The sequence below is a fragment of the Anneissia japonica genome, unplaced genomic scaffold (genome assembly GCF_011630105.1).
Source record: "Anneissia japonica isolate Jap-2015-1 unplaced genomic scaffold, ASM1163010v1 scaffold251325_len469956_cov165, whole genome shotgun sequence".
Classification (NCBI taxonomy): domain Eukaryota; kingdom Metazoa; phylum Echinodermata; class Crinoidea; order Comatulida; family Comatulidae; genus Anneissia; species Anneissia japonica.
In genome coordinates this window covers 393,052-407,366 of record NW_022730291.1, presented here as the reverse complement: position 1 = coordinate 407,366, position 14,315 = coordinate 393,052, and the positions used below count along the sequence as shown (strand labels likewise).

Genomic DNA, 14,315 nt, shown 5'->3' with positions numbered 1-14,315 from the left:
TATATACTATGTTAACCTTTAGATTAGCCCTCCTGTTCTATTACATTGCAGAATGTGTTACATTTGTACATAATGTACATTACTGTACATTATTATAAGATCGTGATACCTGCATAAGTTTCCTTAAATTGCTGCCATCTCATGAACGAAGTGGACACCCAACATTGGCCTCCTCTAGACTTGGATCACCAGCATGATTCGCTACATCAGGAGAGTGCATTACATACTGTAAAAGATTCCCCTTTGCTTCATTTAAACCAAGTGCTTCTAAAATTATTTTCACCAAACTTTTCGTCTTAGTTCAATAACGCGTCTCTTCAATTCAAGCAACCAAAAAAATGAGACTCCTGAAATGACGGTTCCTGGCACCATGGCAAGGCATCAGACCGTGCTTTGACGTACAGTATTTACTTTATTGCTGAAACTATATATCAAATATCCTAATAAAATTCAGTTTAAATCAATTCATTAAAATTTCACATACCGTCGACCAGACACCAAATGTTTCTTGAAATTTTAATGAACTTGTTTTTGGTTGACTGTTCGCTTCATTAACTCATGAGGTTTTAAAAAATAGAATATAAAAATTCCTCTGCACGGTAAAAGGCGACAGATTTGTACGCGATGCAGAGAAACCAGAAGCAACTAACCAACAGTTGTACTCTTGACTTTAAGGTTATGTAACGCAGCAACACAATCTTGTCGAGCTTTCGAAACATTCTTAGAAAATGTGTACAGTTTACTGATAAAATACAAACCTATAAAATAAGCCCGAAACATCATTAGATGAACTAATATTGACTTTAGTAGTAATTACTCAGTAGCTAAGCCTCTAAATAAAACAAGTTTCTGATAATAGTAATACGATGATTTAGAGACTCTTGAGAATGAATATGTAGATTCGTCAGTGGAAAAAAGAAAGTAAGATTATAAATTTGCACTAAAACATACACACTCGATATAATAAAATATAACCCCTTTACCTAGAAATGGCTTTCATGTGTTGTTTGGGATGAATTCCTTTCTAAAACGTGCTTGCAAATACATTTTATTATAAAAGGAACATTACATTCTAAAACTAAATTATATATAGCATGTATTTATGTATTAAATTATTTACATTCCCATTCAACAGTTTAAAACTTGTTTGACAGAATAAAGCCTATATAGGTACGGTATCTCCAACGAATTCAAACAGTCGTACAAAAAATGACAATTTAACAAAAATCGACGAGAGCCAAGAAAAGATAAGGGAAAACACCACACGAACAGCAGTGAGCTGTGTTCAATTTCCGGTTGTTTTCGCGCGTTTATATTGTCTTGACACTTAAGTGTTGTTCTCATTGGCTCAAACGTGCGCTTATTGCGTAACAACTCAAAGTGTTTTTCGTTAGATGCTTGAATAAAACTTTACTTTTCAAAAGAATCGGTTTCTTCCAAAAAAAAATTAAATATTTGTATATAGTACCGTAGTTTTGAAGGAACGCAAGTATTGTCATCATATGAATCGTATTTTTGGTTGATGTTTTGCCTCATGGTAATTCATGAAATATAGAATAAAACTCAGTAAAGTTCCTATGCAAGAATATCTTTAGTAAAAGGCGAAAGATTTATAAGTGATGCAGAGAAACCAGAGCTAATTCAGCAATGAGTGTACTCTTGACTTCATTAAGTAATACGCAGCAACACTTTGGTTTCGAATGTTCGGAACACTCTCAGAAAATATGTACAATTTACTAGCAAGATACAAAACTAAATATATATTAAGCTGGCCCTGAACTCCTTTTTGATTAAAGAGCTAACGCAACTAATGATTACATAACAGACAAATAATAACAAAGAGTTAAACCCTCAGGCAGGCTGACCACGGCAGACCGGAATACATGAGCCTACACGAGACTTCCTGCCAAGTGCAACAGAAAACGAGACTTCCTGCCAAGTGCAACAGAAACTAAACCAAACAAAACAATACTACCAAACCTAGAAACAAACCTAACAACAAACATACTTCAAAGAAACCCAAATTATACCTTAAGGACCAATTTACCTTCAACTAAAAGGGCAAACACACCCTGGATACACCAGGTTTTACGAAAGGCAGAAAAATCCGATGAACATTTAAGATATTCCAACTTAATACGTGTCCGGACACAATCCCTATCCTGACCACCATACCCTCCCCAGAAATACATTCATCATGAAACAAAGCCCTACATCTAGACTTCCAAACCATTAACTTAACTTCAGAAATCAAAAACACTGCCAGCTGATAAACTTTCCTGTCAGCCCAGAACTACTTAATTTGATAATGAAGCAGAGAAAAAAGAGCTAATTTAGCAATGAGTGTACTCTTGACTTTATAGTTAAGTAATACGCAGCAACACCTTGGTTTCGAACGTTCAAAACACTCTCAGAAAATAGTGTACAATTTACTAGCAAATTACAAAACTAAATATAACATTAAGCCCTGAACTACTTAAATACACAATAGTAGATCAACAAATATTGACTTTAATAACACAGTGGTTATGTTTAAATAAAACGAGTTTCTGATAATAGTGATATGATGATTTAGTACAGAATCTTGGCAATGAATATGTAAATTAGTAAGTAGAGAACAGAAGGTAAGATTATAAATTTGTAAGAAAATTCGATATAGGCCTATCCCTTTTACCTAGAAGTAGCTTTTGGGTATTGTTTTGGATGAACTCCGTTAAAATAAAATGATTAAATATAAATTGTGTTGTAAAAGAAACATTAAATTATTAAAATAAATAATATAGGTATAGCATATGTATTTATGTCACATTTATATAGCGCCTTTTCTTTGTAGATACAAAGCGTTTCTTTTTCCCTGGTCCTTGGGTCAAGGTGTTTAAATGTTGGTGATAGCAATAAGCGTAGGAGGCGGCAACCCCACCAGACTCCCGGGTAAAGGAAAGCAATGCAGATAACTTAAGTGCCTTAACTTGCTGAAGGACACAAGCGAAACGTACAGCGTAAGATTGAAAACGTCAACTTCAAGGCTGGGAAACCAAAGCATTCCCACTGCGGCAAAGGCAAGTATTACTCTGCTTTTGGTTGATGGTTTGCCTAATAATAATTCATGAGGTTTTACAACATAGAATAAACTCAGTAAAGCTCCTCTGCACGGAAATCTTTGGAGAAAGGCGAAAGATTTATACGTGATGCTGATAAAACCAAAAATATTTTTTTTTATTATTTACTCTTGACTTTAAAGTTAAGTAATAAGCAGCAATATTATGGTGTCGAACTTTATTTAAATTCCCAAAAAAAGTACAGTTTACTTGTAAAATACAAAACTAAATTAAATTAATCGAACTGTAACAGTAAAAAATATTGATTTCATGCAGTATCTACTGCGACGATTCAGTTCAAACTCTTTTCACAATGAATATGTAAATTACTTGGTGAAGAACAGAATATACGTTTGAAAAAATTAGTGTAATTTAAATTTAAAAAAAATTAAAAAAATTCATGTATGACATTTCCCCGAAGAGAGCATGGTCCCGGGGCGTGATTCGAGAAAAGTCTGACAATTCAGTTGTTTCAAAGGGTTTTAATCGATAGTCTACTGTATATGTAGAAAATACATATAATTTTCTTTCTTACGACGAATTGTGTTTTTCTCCCCGACGGTATAGGCTCTCCTCGAGAAGGGGAATGGGGGAGGCTTTCCTCCTGTAGTCATGTGCGATAAGCCCTACCAATGGGTGGTAATCGTGATCACAGCGTCAACACGGGGCGTTTATTTCAGCTGAGCTGTAAAGTAAGGAGCTTACAAAACATATACTGGTAGTCGATAAAGTAATGGCCTTAAACATTATAAAATTAACAACGATCGCCGTAGATTAGTCGTGATGACGACTCTATCGGTTTTTCCGGATGTAACAAACGCCCTCTAATGAAGACCAGTTAACGGTTCACTATAAGAAAGTCATAAACCACAAGATCACCCACATAAGAAACACGTTTCCCTTACTGTGGTAGAAGTACACGACTTCTCTTCTCAGTGACACACTGAAAGGACGTATTCAATATTTCGTTTGTGTGAAGAAGTGAACTAGGTTAAATTTTAATACAGAGTCTTGGTAAGATGAATTTTGAATAATTGCAACTTAGCGTACAATATACTAAATAACACAAGTAGGTTTTTTGGTTTGATCGGACATCTATAAATATATTCATCTCATCTGTATTCTAGTGTCGCCTAAAATGGTCCTGGAGGCTAGTTGACCTACATTACCATGACTTTGATTTAAAATGTACCTGCTTCCAAATGATACCAAATGTGTTTATCTCATTTGTCTTCTTGTAGCCTGCTTCATACTGAATGAACAATGCATAAATATATATTACGAAACAGACGTCGACCCGGATATATAGGCCAGAAACGTGATAGAGCTTTTCTCGTCTTATCCTTGGTATTCTCTGTGGTGTGTATCGCATCGGATATAAGTAAGTACCTGATACTGACCTAGAAAATAATTTTAAATTAAATTGACTACACACATAGCACCGGAACCGGTGTAAAATAATAGTTGTGTTGTGTGCTTCGTCTGTAAACTTTCTTGATATATTTCCATTATAAATTATCAATGTGTTACATGGTGATCCCGTTTTAGCTTGTGCATTGAAAAGTGTGCAAATTTCATGAAATTCCGGATCTGTCTGGCTGCTTTGTGAAGCCTGGCTGACGTGCGTCTCGCTGCCGAAGCAGCAGGAACTCTATCGGTGTTCAACGTTTGGTATTGTCCGGTCAATTGTAACACGAATGTCGTGGGTTGCTGTCACGCCGATATTTACCTCACAGTTTATGTTCATTTATAATATGGTGCACACGTAGTCAATATATATACTACCTACTGCGATGGGCCAACAACCCGTCCAGTTCAAAATGATTGTTACGGAAACTGAAAGTATTACTCAAATACCAGCTTGCACTGAAAATTTTGGTAATGAAGTTTTCAAGTATAGTGTTAAATCTTGTACGAGCAGACGAGCCCATAGTTGCGATCCATCCATCCATTTCCAACTTCGTAATTACAATAATGTTTTCAAGTGTTCCAATTATATATTTTTTAGATTTTAATTACTACAATTTTTCCTTGAACTTTTCCTTATATACCACGTCCAAAAATATTTATAACTTTGAAATATTTTGTTTTCTACTTTTTATATTTTTTCTTAAATGTACGTTTCAATTACTATTTGTCCTGCAACAAAACCGAAAAGAACCTAGAAATAAATATTTAATAGCTTATCAATTATTTGTTTGTATTTTCTAAATATTATTAAAATACTGTACACATTTTGATTTTCATATATTAATAATAAAGTTTACCACAATTTTTAATAACATAATATATTTCATTATTTCATAACCATCATGGACTACGGACTTGCCACTTGAACAAATGATTGCCATGGTTACATCACACTACGAATTATATACATTGACCAACGTAAAAATTCAATTGTAAAAGTTGAGCAAAATACGAACATGTTTATAACTAACGGAGAAGAACTGGCGGGATTGAAAAGCTAACTTATGAAAACACGAATAAAGAAAGGAAACGGATTGTTTGAGAAAGGAAGGGAAGGGGATACTTTATCACTCATTGTCTTAACAGATTAGGAAGAACAAATATTTTAATACAAAACGTCATCGTTATAAGACCTGTTAACAATTTAAAACACCAAGCATAAAATATCAAAATTAAACAAATTGAGCGAAGCAAATGGTAGGCCTACAGAATAAATCATAACTGGAAACATCTGCACACTATTTTTTTTTTATGATAAAGAGGCTAAGTTTTGTGGGTTTAATTTGATTGTTTTTGTACTTTAAGGAACAGAGGTGGAACTACATGGAGAAACAGTGTTGATCTGCTTACCAAGCTCATCATGTGACACCAGATGCGGCTCTCTATTGGATGAAAGAACTACTTGCAGTTGCGATATTGAATGTTCAACATTTGGGGACTGCTGCTACGACTTCTCTGACATGTGTCAGCTTGGGACACAAAACGAAACAACACTTCAAGATGAGACAGCATTCGTAAAAGAGACTGAGTGTTTCAAAACCGATCCAGAAAACTCCGAGAGAGGATATCACGTCATCTCGACGTGTTTAGACAAATCAACTGAAGAAACAGTTATGTTAAAATGTGAACAACCGGATTCGCGTTACATTATACAACAAATCCTTGTAACCGATTCTCGTGGAAATGTATATCAGAACATTTATTGCGCAGCGTGCGACGGCATCCAGACATCAGACCTAGTTGCTTGGCATTTGGAAGTCTCCTGTGATACAAATGATATTGAAAGAGAAGTAGTCACCCAGGACACTGTGACAGCAACAGACACTTACCCAACAATTGTTCCACAACAGATGTTGCACGACAAAATAGGACAAGAAGTGTCCTGTCAGTCATTCAAATACACACCTCCAGAAAACAGAAAACTCCCCCGGCCTTGCCAAATTTCACAGAGAGAAACCTGCCCTGAGCTTTATCGAGATGAACACACTAAAATTGGGTGTGCTGCGTATTCGGCCACGGTGTATGTTACTAAAACTGCATACAAGAATCCGCATTGCGTCATTTGCAACGGTTACAGTTCATACAGTTGTCAAAAGCATGATGGGCCAAAAGAGCCATTTTTACCTGGACTTATACCTTCTGTAGGTGGTAAACCCGGCCCAATTGGCCCAGGGGGTGAGCCTGGACCGGGAGGTGAACCTGGAGATGGTGCACCTGGTCAACCTGGTCCACCAACACCCCATTACACAACGTTAGACATACTAGTAAATTTTGCTGACGGAAAAATTAGCTTACAATCAGAATACATTGTATACACGGATAGTCCTTTAGATTGTGGTACAGGCAAAGTTTATAATTACATCACTGAAGAATGCATAGACCTGCAATGTGACGTTGGCTATACGCTGTCTGGATCAACGTGCGTTGTCAGCCGAGATCCAGTGAAGGAGACGCCCAGTGAATGTAATCGAAAACCTCCATTGATCTCTAGTAAAATGTTCTGCTTGTGTCAAAATGATGAGCAGTTTGTAAGTGTGACATATCTGACGAACGATAACACTTCCACGTCAGACAATTTGAGAGATTTTATGATTGAAAATACAAACAAAACTAATATCGTTCTGTCTAGCCAGACGGTTGAAAATGTGCCCGATAACGGTGGTATATTTTATAAGATTTCGTTTGTGACGTCTGATTGCCAAGATGTTGCCTACTTGTCATCAGTTGTAAGCAAACGTCTTTCCACAGACGACACATCGATTTCACCGTTGAATTTCGTAACATTTGCACACCAGTGTTGGAGTATGGATACCACATCTCGAAACGAGAGTTGTGCAACTAAAACTATATCTGCTAACGAAATAGACGTCAATGATTATAATAGTACAAGGATTGTCAAGAATAAAAATGAATCAATTTATGTTCCAGATGATGACTACACTATAGAAATGATGTACATTATAAAAAATGATTCCACAATATGCGTGAGTGTGACAGTGGATTCTTGCATTGATTCTTCGGCACGTTCTTGTCCATTAATCGAACTCGATCTCGCCTCGTTTGTAAAGCACAGCGATAATAGCACCACCCTAGTGCACGAAGCAACTGGCAAAATGTTTCCTATAAGTGAATACAGTCTAACCACGGAAGGTAGCGTGTTGGTGTGTTCGTTCTTTAGTCAAACTTCAGGACAGAATGGAACGGTCATATTTATGTATTCTGGCTCTTTACTTGTTGTGAACATGGTTGGAGTCATCCTCTCTCTGATCGGCTTATTTTTCACTTTCGTGATACGATGTGTTTTCCATGAGCTTCGAACACATTCGGGGAAGATCATCATGAATTTGTCCTTAGCTCTATTTATCGCTCAATTGTTAACTCTTCTGCAAGGGTATTTTCTTGGTGATTCGAAAGCTTGTACAGCGGTTGCAGCTATTCTCCACTACATCTGGTTGGTAGCATTTCTCTGGATGAACTCCATGGCAATCGATTTGTTCCGCATCTTCCGCGCACTCAAGCTTACCGCTCGAGATGAAGATCACAACCGCATTATCTACAGAAGATACATGATATATAGCTGGTGTACTCCAGCAGTTTTCGTTTGCATTCTCTTGGGCGTCCATTCCATCGATTTTCCCGCATTTCACTTTAAATATAGCGATGAATCTGTTTGTTGGATCCGTGACGAATTTGCCAGCCTCGTTGTTTTTGGGCTGCCGATCGCTCTGGTTATTAGTGTGAACCTTGTCTTGTTTATCTGTACCATACGTGGAATTAGAAAAGCGAAGCGGTCAACGACTCATGTCCAGACGAATGAATCAAAACACAATATGATATCTGAAGAATTAAAGATTTATATCAGGGTAAGTTGATCTCTACGTATGAATGTTTACTTATTTTTAAAGAATACTATTTAGGCCTATCTTTTTACTATAATAGGCATAAAGTTATATATTAGGCTCAATTTGTTTGTATTTTTTCATTTGTTTTGTTATTTATTCGTCTTTTTCATTCGAATTATAAAGAAAGATCATAATACTGTAATTCAGTACGTTGTTAGTGACTAAACTTACAAATTGAACAAAACAAAAATGTTTTACGATATAGGCCTATATCTAATAAATTTGTTGTCTTGCAGATTTCTACCGTAATGGGTCTCACATGGATATTCGGATTTCTTGCCTCTTTTGTTGATCGTGTAGAAATATGGTACCTCTTCATTATTCTAAATACGTTACAGGGTCTTTTTATCTTCATCGCTTTCAACATCAATCGAAACATGAGGGCGACGCTTCGAAAACGTAAACAATTACGCCAAAGTACAACAGCAACTGGTCACGGAATGAAATCAATAAGCAACTCTAATGTAACTGATAATGGCGTTGGCCATACAAAGAAATCAAGTCAAATTTAGAAGACAAATACAAAAACCAAACTTCAAACATGAAATTATGAGATACCGTGTGTGCTACAGAATATAATTTCCAAAAGCGAAATGCTACAGTGGATATAAATATTTAAAGAAACGACCGATATCATTTACTTTAATGAAGTGACAAAATGTGGCTGTGTAACTGGATCAATCAATTATAGGCCTGTTATTTAAAATCACTTCATTTCGCAAAAGAAAGAAAACACAAAATTCTAGGCCGTGTGTAAATAAGAGAAAAGGTAAGGCGAGTAGATTACAATAAAAATCAGAGGAAAGATAAATAGCAAACCAAAGTAAGGGTCCATTCACACCAAATCCGAATTTTCGGATCGGAAGGCTTACTTAATCTCTGTGTTAAGGAATACGCACGGCGTTCAGCGCTTCGGAAACGCAAATTTCGCTTCAGATTTTATATAGGCCTACGGATCAAAGGCCCATTCCTCATCAGCACCACCATGGTTTGCGGCTGGTATGAAATTTTATGCCTAATAGAAATGACACACTCAAAATTTAATTTGAATATAACTTTCTTTTCTTTTTTCCCGAAATTTAGGGAGGGTGTGTAAGGGGTGGGTCGGTTTCTCTCCCACCCTTGAATCTGCCACATAAGCCATAATTAAGACGAACTATAGTGTAGGTGGTTAATGAGGGCGTATTCAACTGATAAAGGACTTATGTGAATACATAAAATTTTCATTAGAAAGCTTTTCCTTTTCTTTCTTTTTTTTTTGAATGACTCAAATCTTATGGATTAGAGATAGTTTTTTCCGTGGTTTCTTGTTTCATATCCTTTTGAGAATTGGACAAACAAGATAGTGATTGAAATACTTCTATAAATAGATATGATATAAAATGTGGTACTAGTATGTCCTTTATAATTTCACAAGACCTTCGAGGCATAGCATCTTATGTTCCCGTGAAACGACAATGAGCACCAGAACTAATTTGTAAACTTACAAGTAATGCAGATGACTGGAGTCCCAGTAGAATAAAAACCAGGAATTACAAGAAAAGATGCGGTAACGGACATCTTGGATAGCTTTCACAGTCTTAAGTGTTAATCCGTCCGTGAATCTACAAATGCCTTAACTGAAAACATGTCTTGTTTATATTAATCTATGAGTGTCCGGGTTGACAATGAAAAAAATCTTAACATCATGACTAACGAAATTATGTATAATATAATATGAATAATACATATTATTGAATCTAAGTCAATTGTCATTTAATAAGTAATCTAGACCTCACGGTTTGTTGTAACAAATCTTCTATTAAAAAAGTAAACAACAAACTTCAAATACTATAGACCTACAAGAGATTGACGTTTATGTAAATATTTAAAAAAAATAGTCACTGCGTTGGTTTACTGTCAGAGAATTAGCATGTCCAATTAACTTGATATCATCGACCGAGCCGAATATTATCTTCCGCCAATACGCACAAGACAATGGAGACACCATAGTGCATATGTATAAATTGGATTGTGAAGTTCTGCAGTGGCGGATCCAGGAATTTGAAATAGGTGGGGGAGGGGGGGGGAGAGGAGGAACTTTCACAGATGGAAGGTTATATCACCTCAGCCCATCATGGTTGCGGCTGATGTCGCAAATGTTATGAATATGGCACCTCTAGATGGAAATGGCACCCTCAGACTTAAAATTTGAATACAGTACAGTATAATATAGTATAATTTTTGTTTTTATCTCCATTTAATGGTTTGGATGTATAGGGACTGTCTGACTGGGGCCTTTGTGTACAATATTTTCGTTCACATTTCAGCTTAGGTGAACTTTCAATTCCTTTGTTCACAGTAGCGTCTCTAGAAGTCTTGAAATGGGGGTGCCACTCTAGGCCCGTTGCCACCCAGCTTTTTACCACCCATCCTTTTCCTACCTGGCATTCTGCCAATCTGGGCCCTTTGCTGCCAGGCCCGTTGCCACCAGGCTTGTAGCCACCTGGCCCGTTGGCACCCGGCACCCGGCCTGTTGCCACCTAGGCCCATTGCCTCCCGGCCTTTAGCCACCTTAGGGTAAAAAGCGAATATTTACATTATGCTGAGCTGTTTTTTTTTACACATATTTGTAATTATGGATGCATATATTTTTATAATTTTGTATTTAAATGGTGAAGTTAGTCCTAACTAACTGTAATACTGGAGTAGAAAACTGTTTTAATTAAATTCCGTGTTTTATTAATACTGTATATACTTTTTATTCAATCCGTATAAAGAGGGCGATAACTGTAGTGTCCAGTTTTTGTATATGTTTACAATTAAAAAATACATTTATGACAATAATAATTATTTATATAGTTCAACCACAAGCCTATGTTTGTATAATAATGGTGGTTATTACAAACATTAATTAATTTATTTATTTATTTGAACTTTACGGCACTCATTTGGCTTAAAGTTATTCCTCCATGGTTTAAAGACGATTTCTTAGAAGTTATATTTTCTAATGAGAAATAAGGTCAAGATTAAATTTTAGGATAAATGTTAATAGATCTAGACTAAAACTGATTAATCTCATCGTTAGCGGAACATTACAAAAATACTCTATACACTAATCCCACCCCACCCCCTCCGCCCCGATTGTTTATACCACAAGGGCTATTTGTTCAGGATATAGGTCTTCACTCCTAGTTTGCGTGGCCTTCATTCTGGGAAGTGTCCAGGTACAACCATGGAGGAATAAAATCATGATTTTATTCCTCCATGGTCCAACTGACCACATTCTGCATTCACTTACATTAGAAATTAACACACTACTCACTCACCAAACCAAATGCATACTTGCAGACAAAATAAATACATACATACATGCATAACATACATCTAATTACATACTATTAAAGACATCACACGCTAATTAGGACTACTTCACGCATATTTTTTTTTATAACAGCCACAAATTGTCTTTGTTTAAATTATATATTGAACTTTATCAAAGTAATCAATCCATTCATCGTCCAGTGCGCATGTTGTCGTTATTGACGTTTTTAGGGCTTATTTTTCTCTAACATATAATTCACACAGCCATGTTTCTCTGTATGTTTATATGTTTTACCTGAAAACTATTACAATTTCTATAGGCCTGTGTCTTTAAAAATTCTTCAGAGCATAAAGTTAATCTACACATTTGTAACGATGACACAGACTGTGATACAGTCTTATTGTATTGTACATAAATTTGTATAGGGCCTAATAGAAAATACAATTTAATGAGAATATTAAGGTCACAAAATGTCATAAATAGCAGCACATGCCTACACAATCTCAGAAAGAGACATGCTTTAATGCTATGCCCTGCTTCACCATAGAAAAATTACATATTTTATGTGTTTTGGTGATAAAATTGTATGATATTTATAACAGCGATATTATACTACAAGAAGAAGGAAACAATATATTCATACTATACTTTACTTATTTATTTATTTACTACAACAAACGTAATAAATTTTATACAACCAAGAGGTATTGTTATTCTAGTAACCATACCTCAATACTGAAATTCACATTGACATTATTCACGGTTAACATTAAGGCTTACACTGATTGATTGGACGATATTTTTTCCATGAATGACGAGTGTACCCGAATAAGGACAACTGCTACGTCACTGAACGATTGACTGCTCCGTCAAATAACTACCATTTACGTGATTACGCTTTTGCGTAACTATCGCTTTACCTAAGATTTTAGAAAGTGAAGTGATGCGATTTACTCTTTAGTGTAATATTCTATATCTTGAGAAAAAAAAAGGTAACTGAAAGTAAATCCAAGGTAGTGTACCTACCAACTTTGCCTTACAGTTGGTAGAGCATCTGACCGGTAATTAGAGGGCCTTTGGTTCGATTATTCGATGAGGACAAAATATTGTTGTGAAAAACAATCATCATTTTAAATCAACAAAAATATAATATACAGTACTGAAAATAGGATGTCTTTGACCGATATGCCTGTTAAATCAATCCAACAAATAACTCATGGCTAAACATGTAAACACTCTGAACACTAAACATTTCTGGAGTGTCAATCAAACTTCGGGCAATTGACCAATCAGAACAGGGCCTGGAATACGAGCGCGTCCTAACACACGTGTTGTCACACAAATGCACGAGTGTGTATATGTTTTTACAGGCCCTGTTTCTGTTCAATTAAAAAAAAAAAATACCAGTTACTTTTTTGGCCAAGCTAAATTGATTTATAAGCATATGTCCGCGTTGTCTAATTTTTTGCTATAAAAAAAAAAGTCGGGAAGGTATGACGACACATTACCTATAATGTTTTTGAAGGTCGGAAGTGTGTAATGACCTTTCTATCGTTTTATTCTTGTGCGCGAAAAAGAAACAAGATGTGTCCGAATATCATCAGCAATGCTGTATTACTGATGACGATACTTCACGTTTTTTAACACTGAATCGATTGCGTGTTTTTCTGTACGCCGTTTTAACCGTTTAATTTAACCTAGTGCAGTTACTGTTGACAAAATAAATTTTTCTTTTTCATGCCAACAGCAACAGGCCCACACTGTTGTTTTGTAGGACTTCAGCAACAATTCAAGAGGCGTAGCTAGCGGAAAGGATCATTGGCCGTGATAAACAACACACTTGCAATAAATGGTTATTTGTCGTGCAAACACTGAATCGATTGCATGTTTTTCTGCACGCCATTTTAACCATTTAATTTAATCTGGTGCAGTTTTATGTTGTATTGATTTTCTGTGGCATATCTTTGCTAAATTTTTTTAAGAAGATTTCAGTGTGGTCGAACTTTTTCTAAAACAAACTTTATCACAAAACAATCACTGAATTACTTCCATTATAAAATGACAACGAATAAAATACTACACCAATCAAGTGACTATACTATTTGGTATATCTTGCATAGGAATTAATAAGTAAACTGACTGACTTAAAAAGAATTGAAATCAGTGTTTGCTTAAAGTATACCATTTGTATTGAGCTGTTATGAAATTTTCGAATTGCATCTTTCTATTTCTTTATTCGTTGAAAAGCTACATGGTTGCCTACGATGTTCCATCATGTCCTTATTAAACACTGTATATGTACCTTTTATGATTTATATTATATTCATTCAACAGTGCTAACGGCTAACTTCCTTCAATACAATATACGACAGTATTCCTAGCCGTATTGCCAGATTTATCTGGCCGAACGCCCTCTTGAGGCGTAGCATTGTGTAATACAATGTTCCCGACGGTTATTTGGACCTGTTCAACCATGAATCCTTCATGGTCTAGTGGTTATGGCGTTCGCCTTGTCAGCGAGAGGTCGCAGGTTCAAATCCC

General features: G+C 35.8%; 1 protein-coding gene and 2 non-coding genes across 3 annotated transcripts; 1 reads left to right on the top strand and 2 right to left on the bottom strand.

Annotated features, from left to right (window-relative positions):
- Positions 1 to 1,525: 1,525 nt before the first annotated feature.
- LOC117114811 lies at positions 1,526 to 1,639 on the bottom strand. The gene has a single exon (XR_004446452.1). It is a non-coding gene; the product is annotated as a U5 spliceosomal RNA (small nuclear RNA).
- Positions 1,640 to 3,091: 1,452 nt separating this feature from the next.
- Positions 3,092 to 3,208, bottom strand: LOC117114814. The gene has a single exon (XR_004446453.1). It is a non-coding gene; the product is annotated as a U5 spliceosomal RNA (small nuclear RNA).
- A 762-nt stretch (positions 3,209 to 3,970) lies between these two features.
- Positions 3,971 to 11,302, top strand: LOC117114803. Its single transcript, XM_033258492.1, has 4 exons — positions 3,971 to 4,112; positions 4,340 to 4,479; positions 5,874 to 8,431; positions 8,707 to 11,302. Exons 2-4 carry the CDS (start codon positions 4,362 to 4,364, stop codon positions 8,980 to 8,982), a joined length of 2,952 nt encoding a protein of 983 aa, XP_033114383.1. The 5' UTR covers positions 3,971 to 4,112; positions 4,340 to 4,361; the 3' UTR covers positions 8,983 to 11,302.
- The last annotated feature ends 3,013 nt before the right edge of the window (positions 11,303 to 14,315 follow it).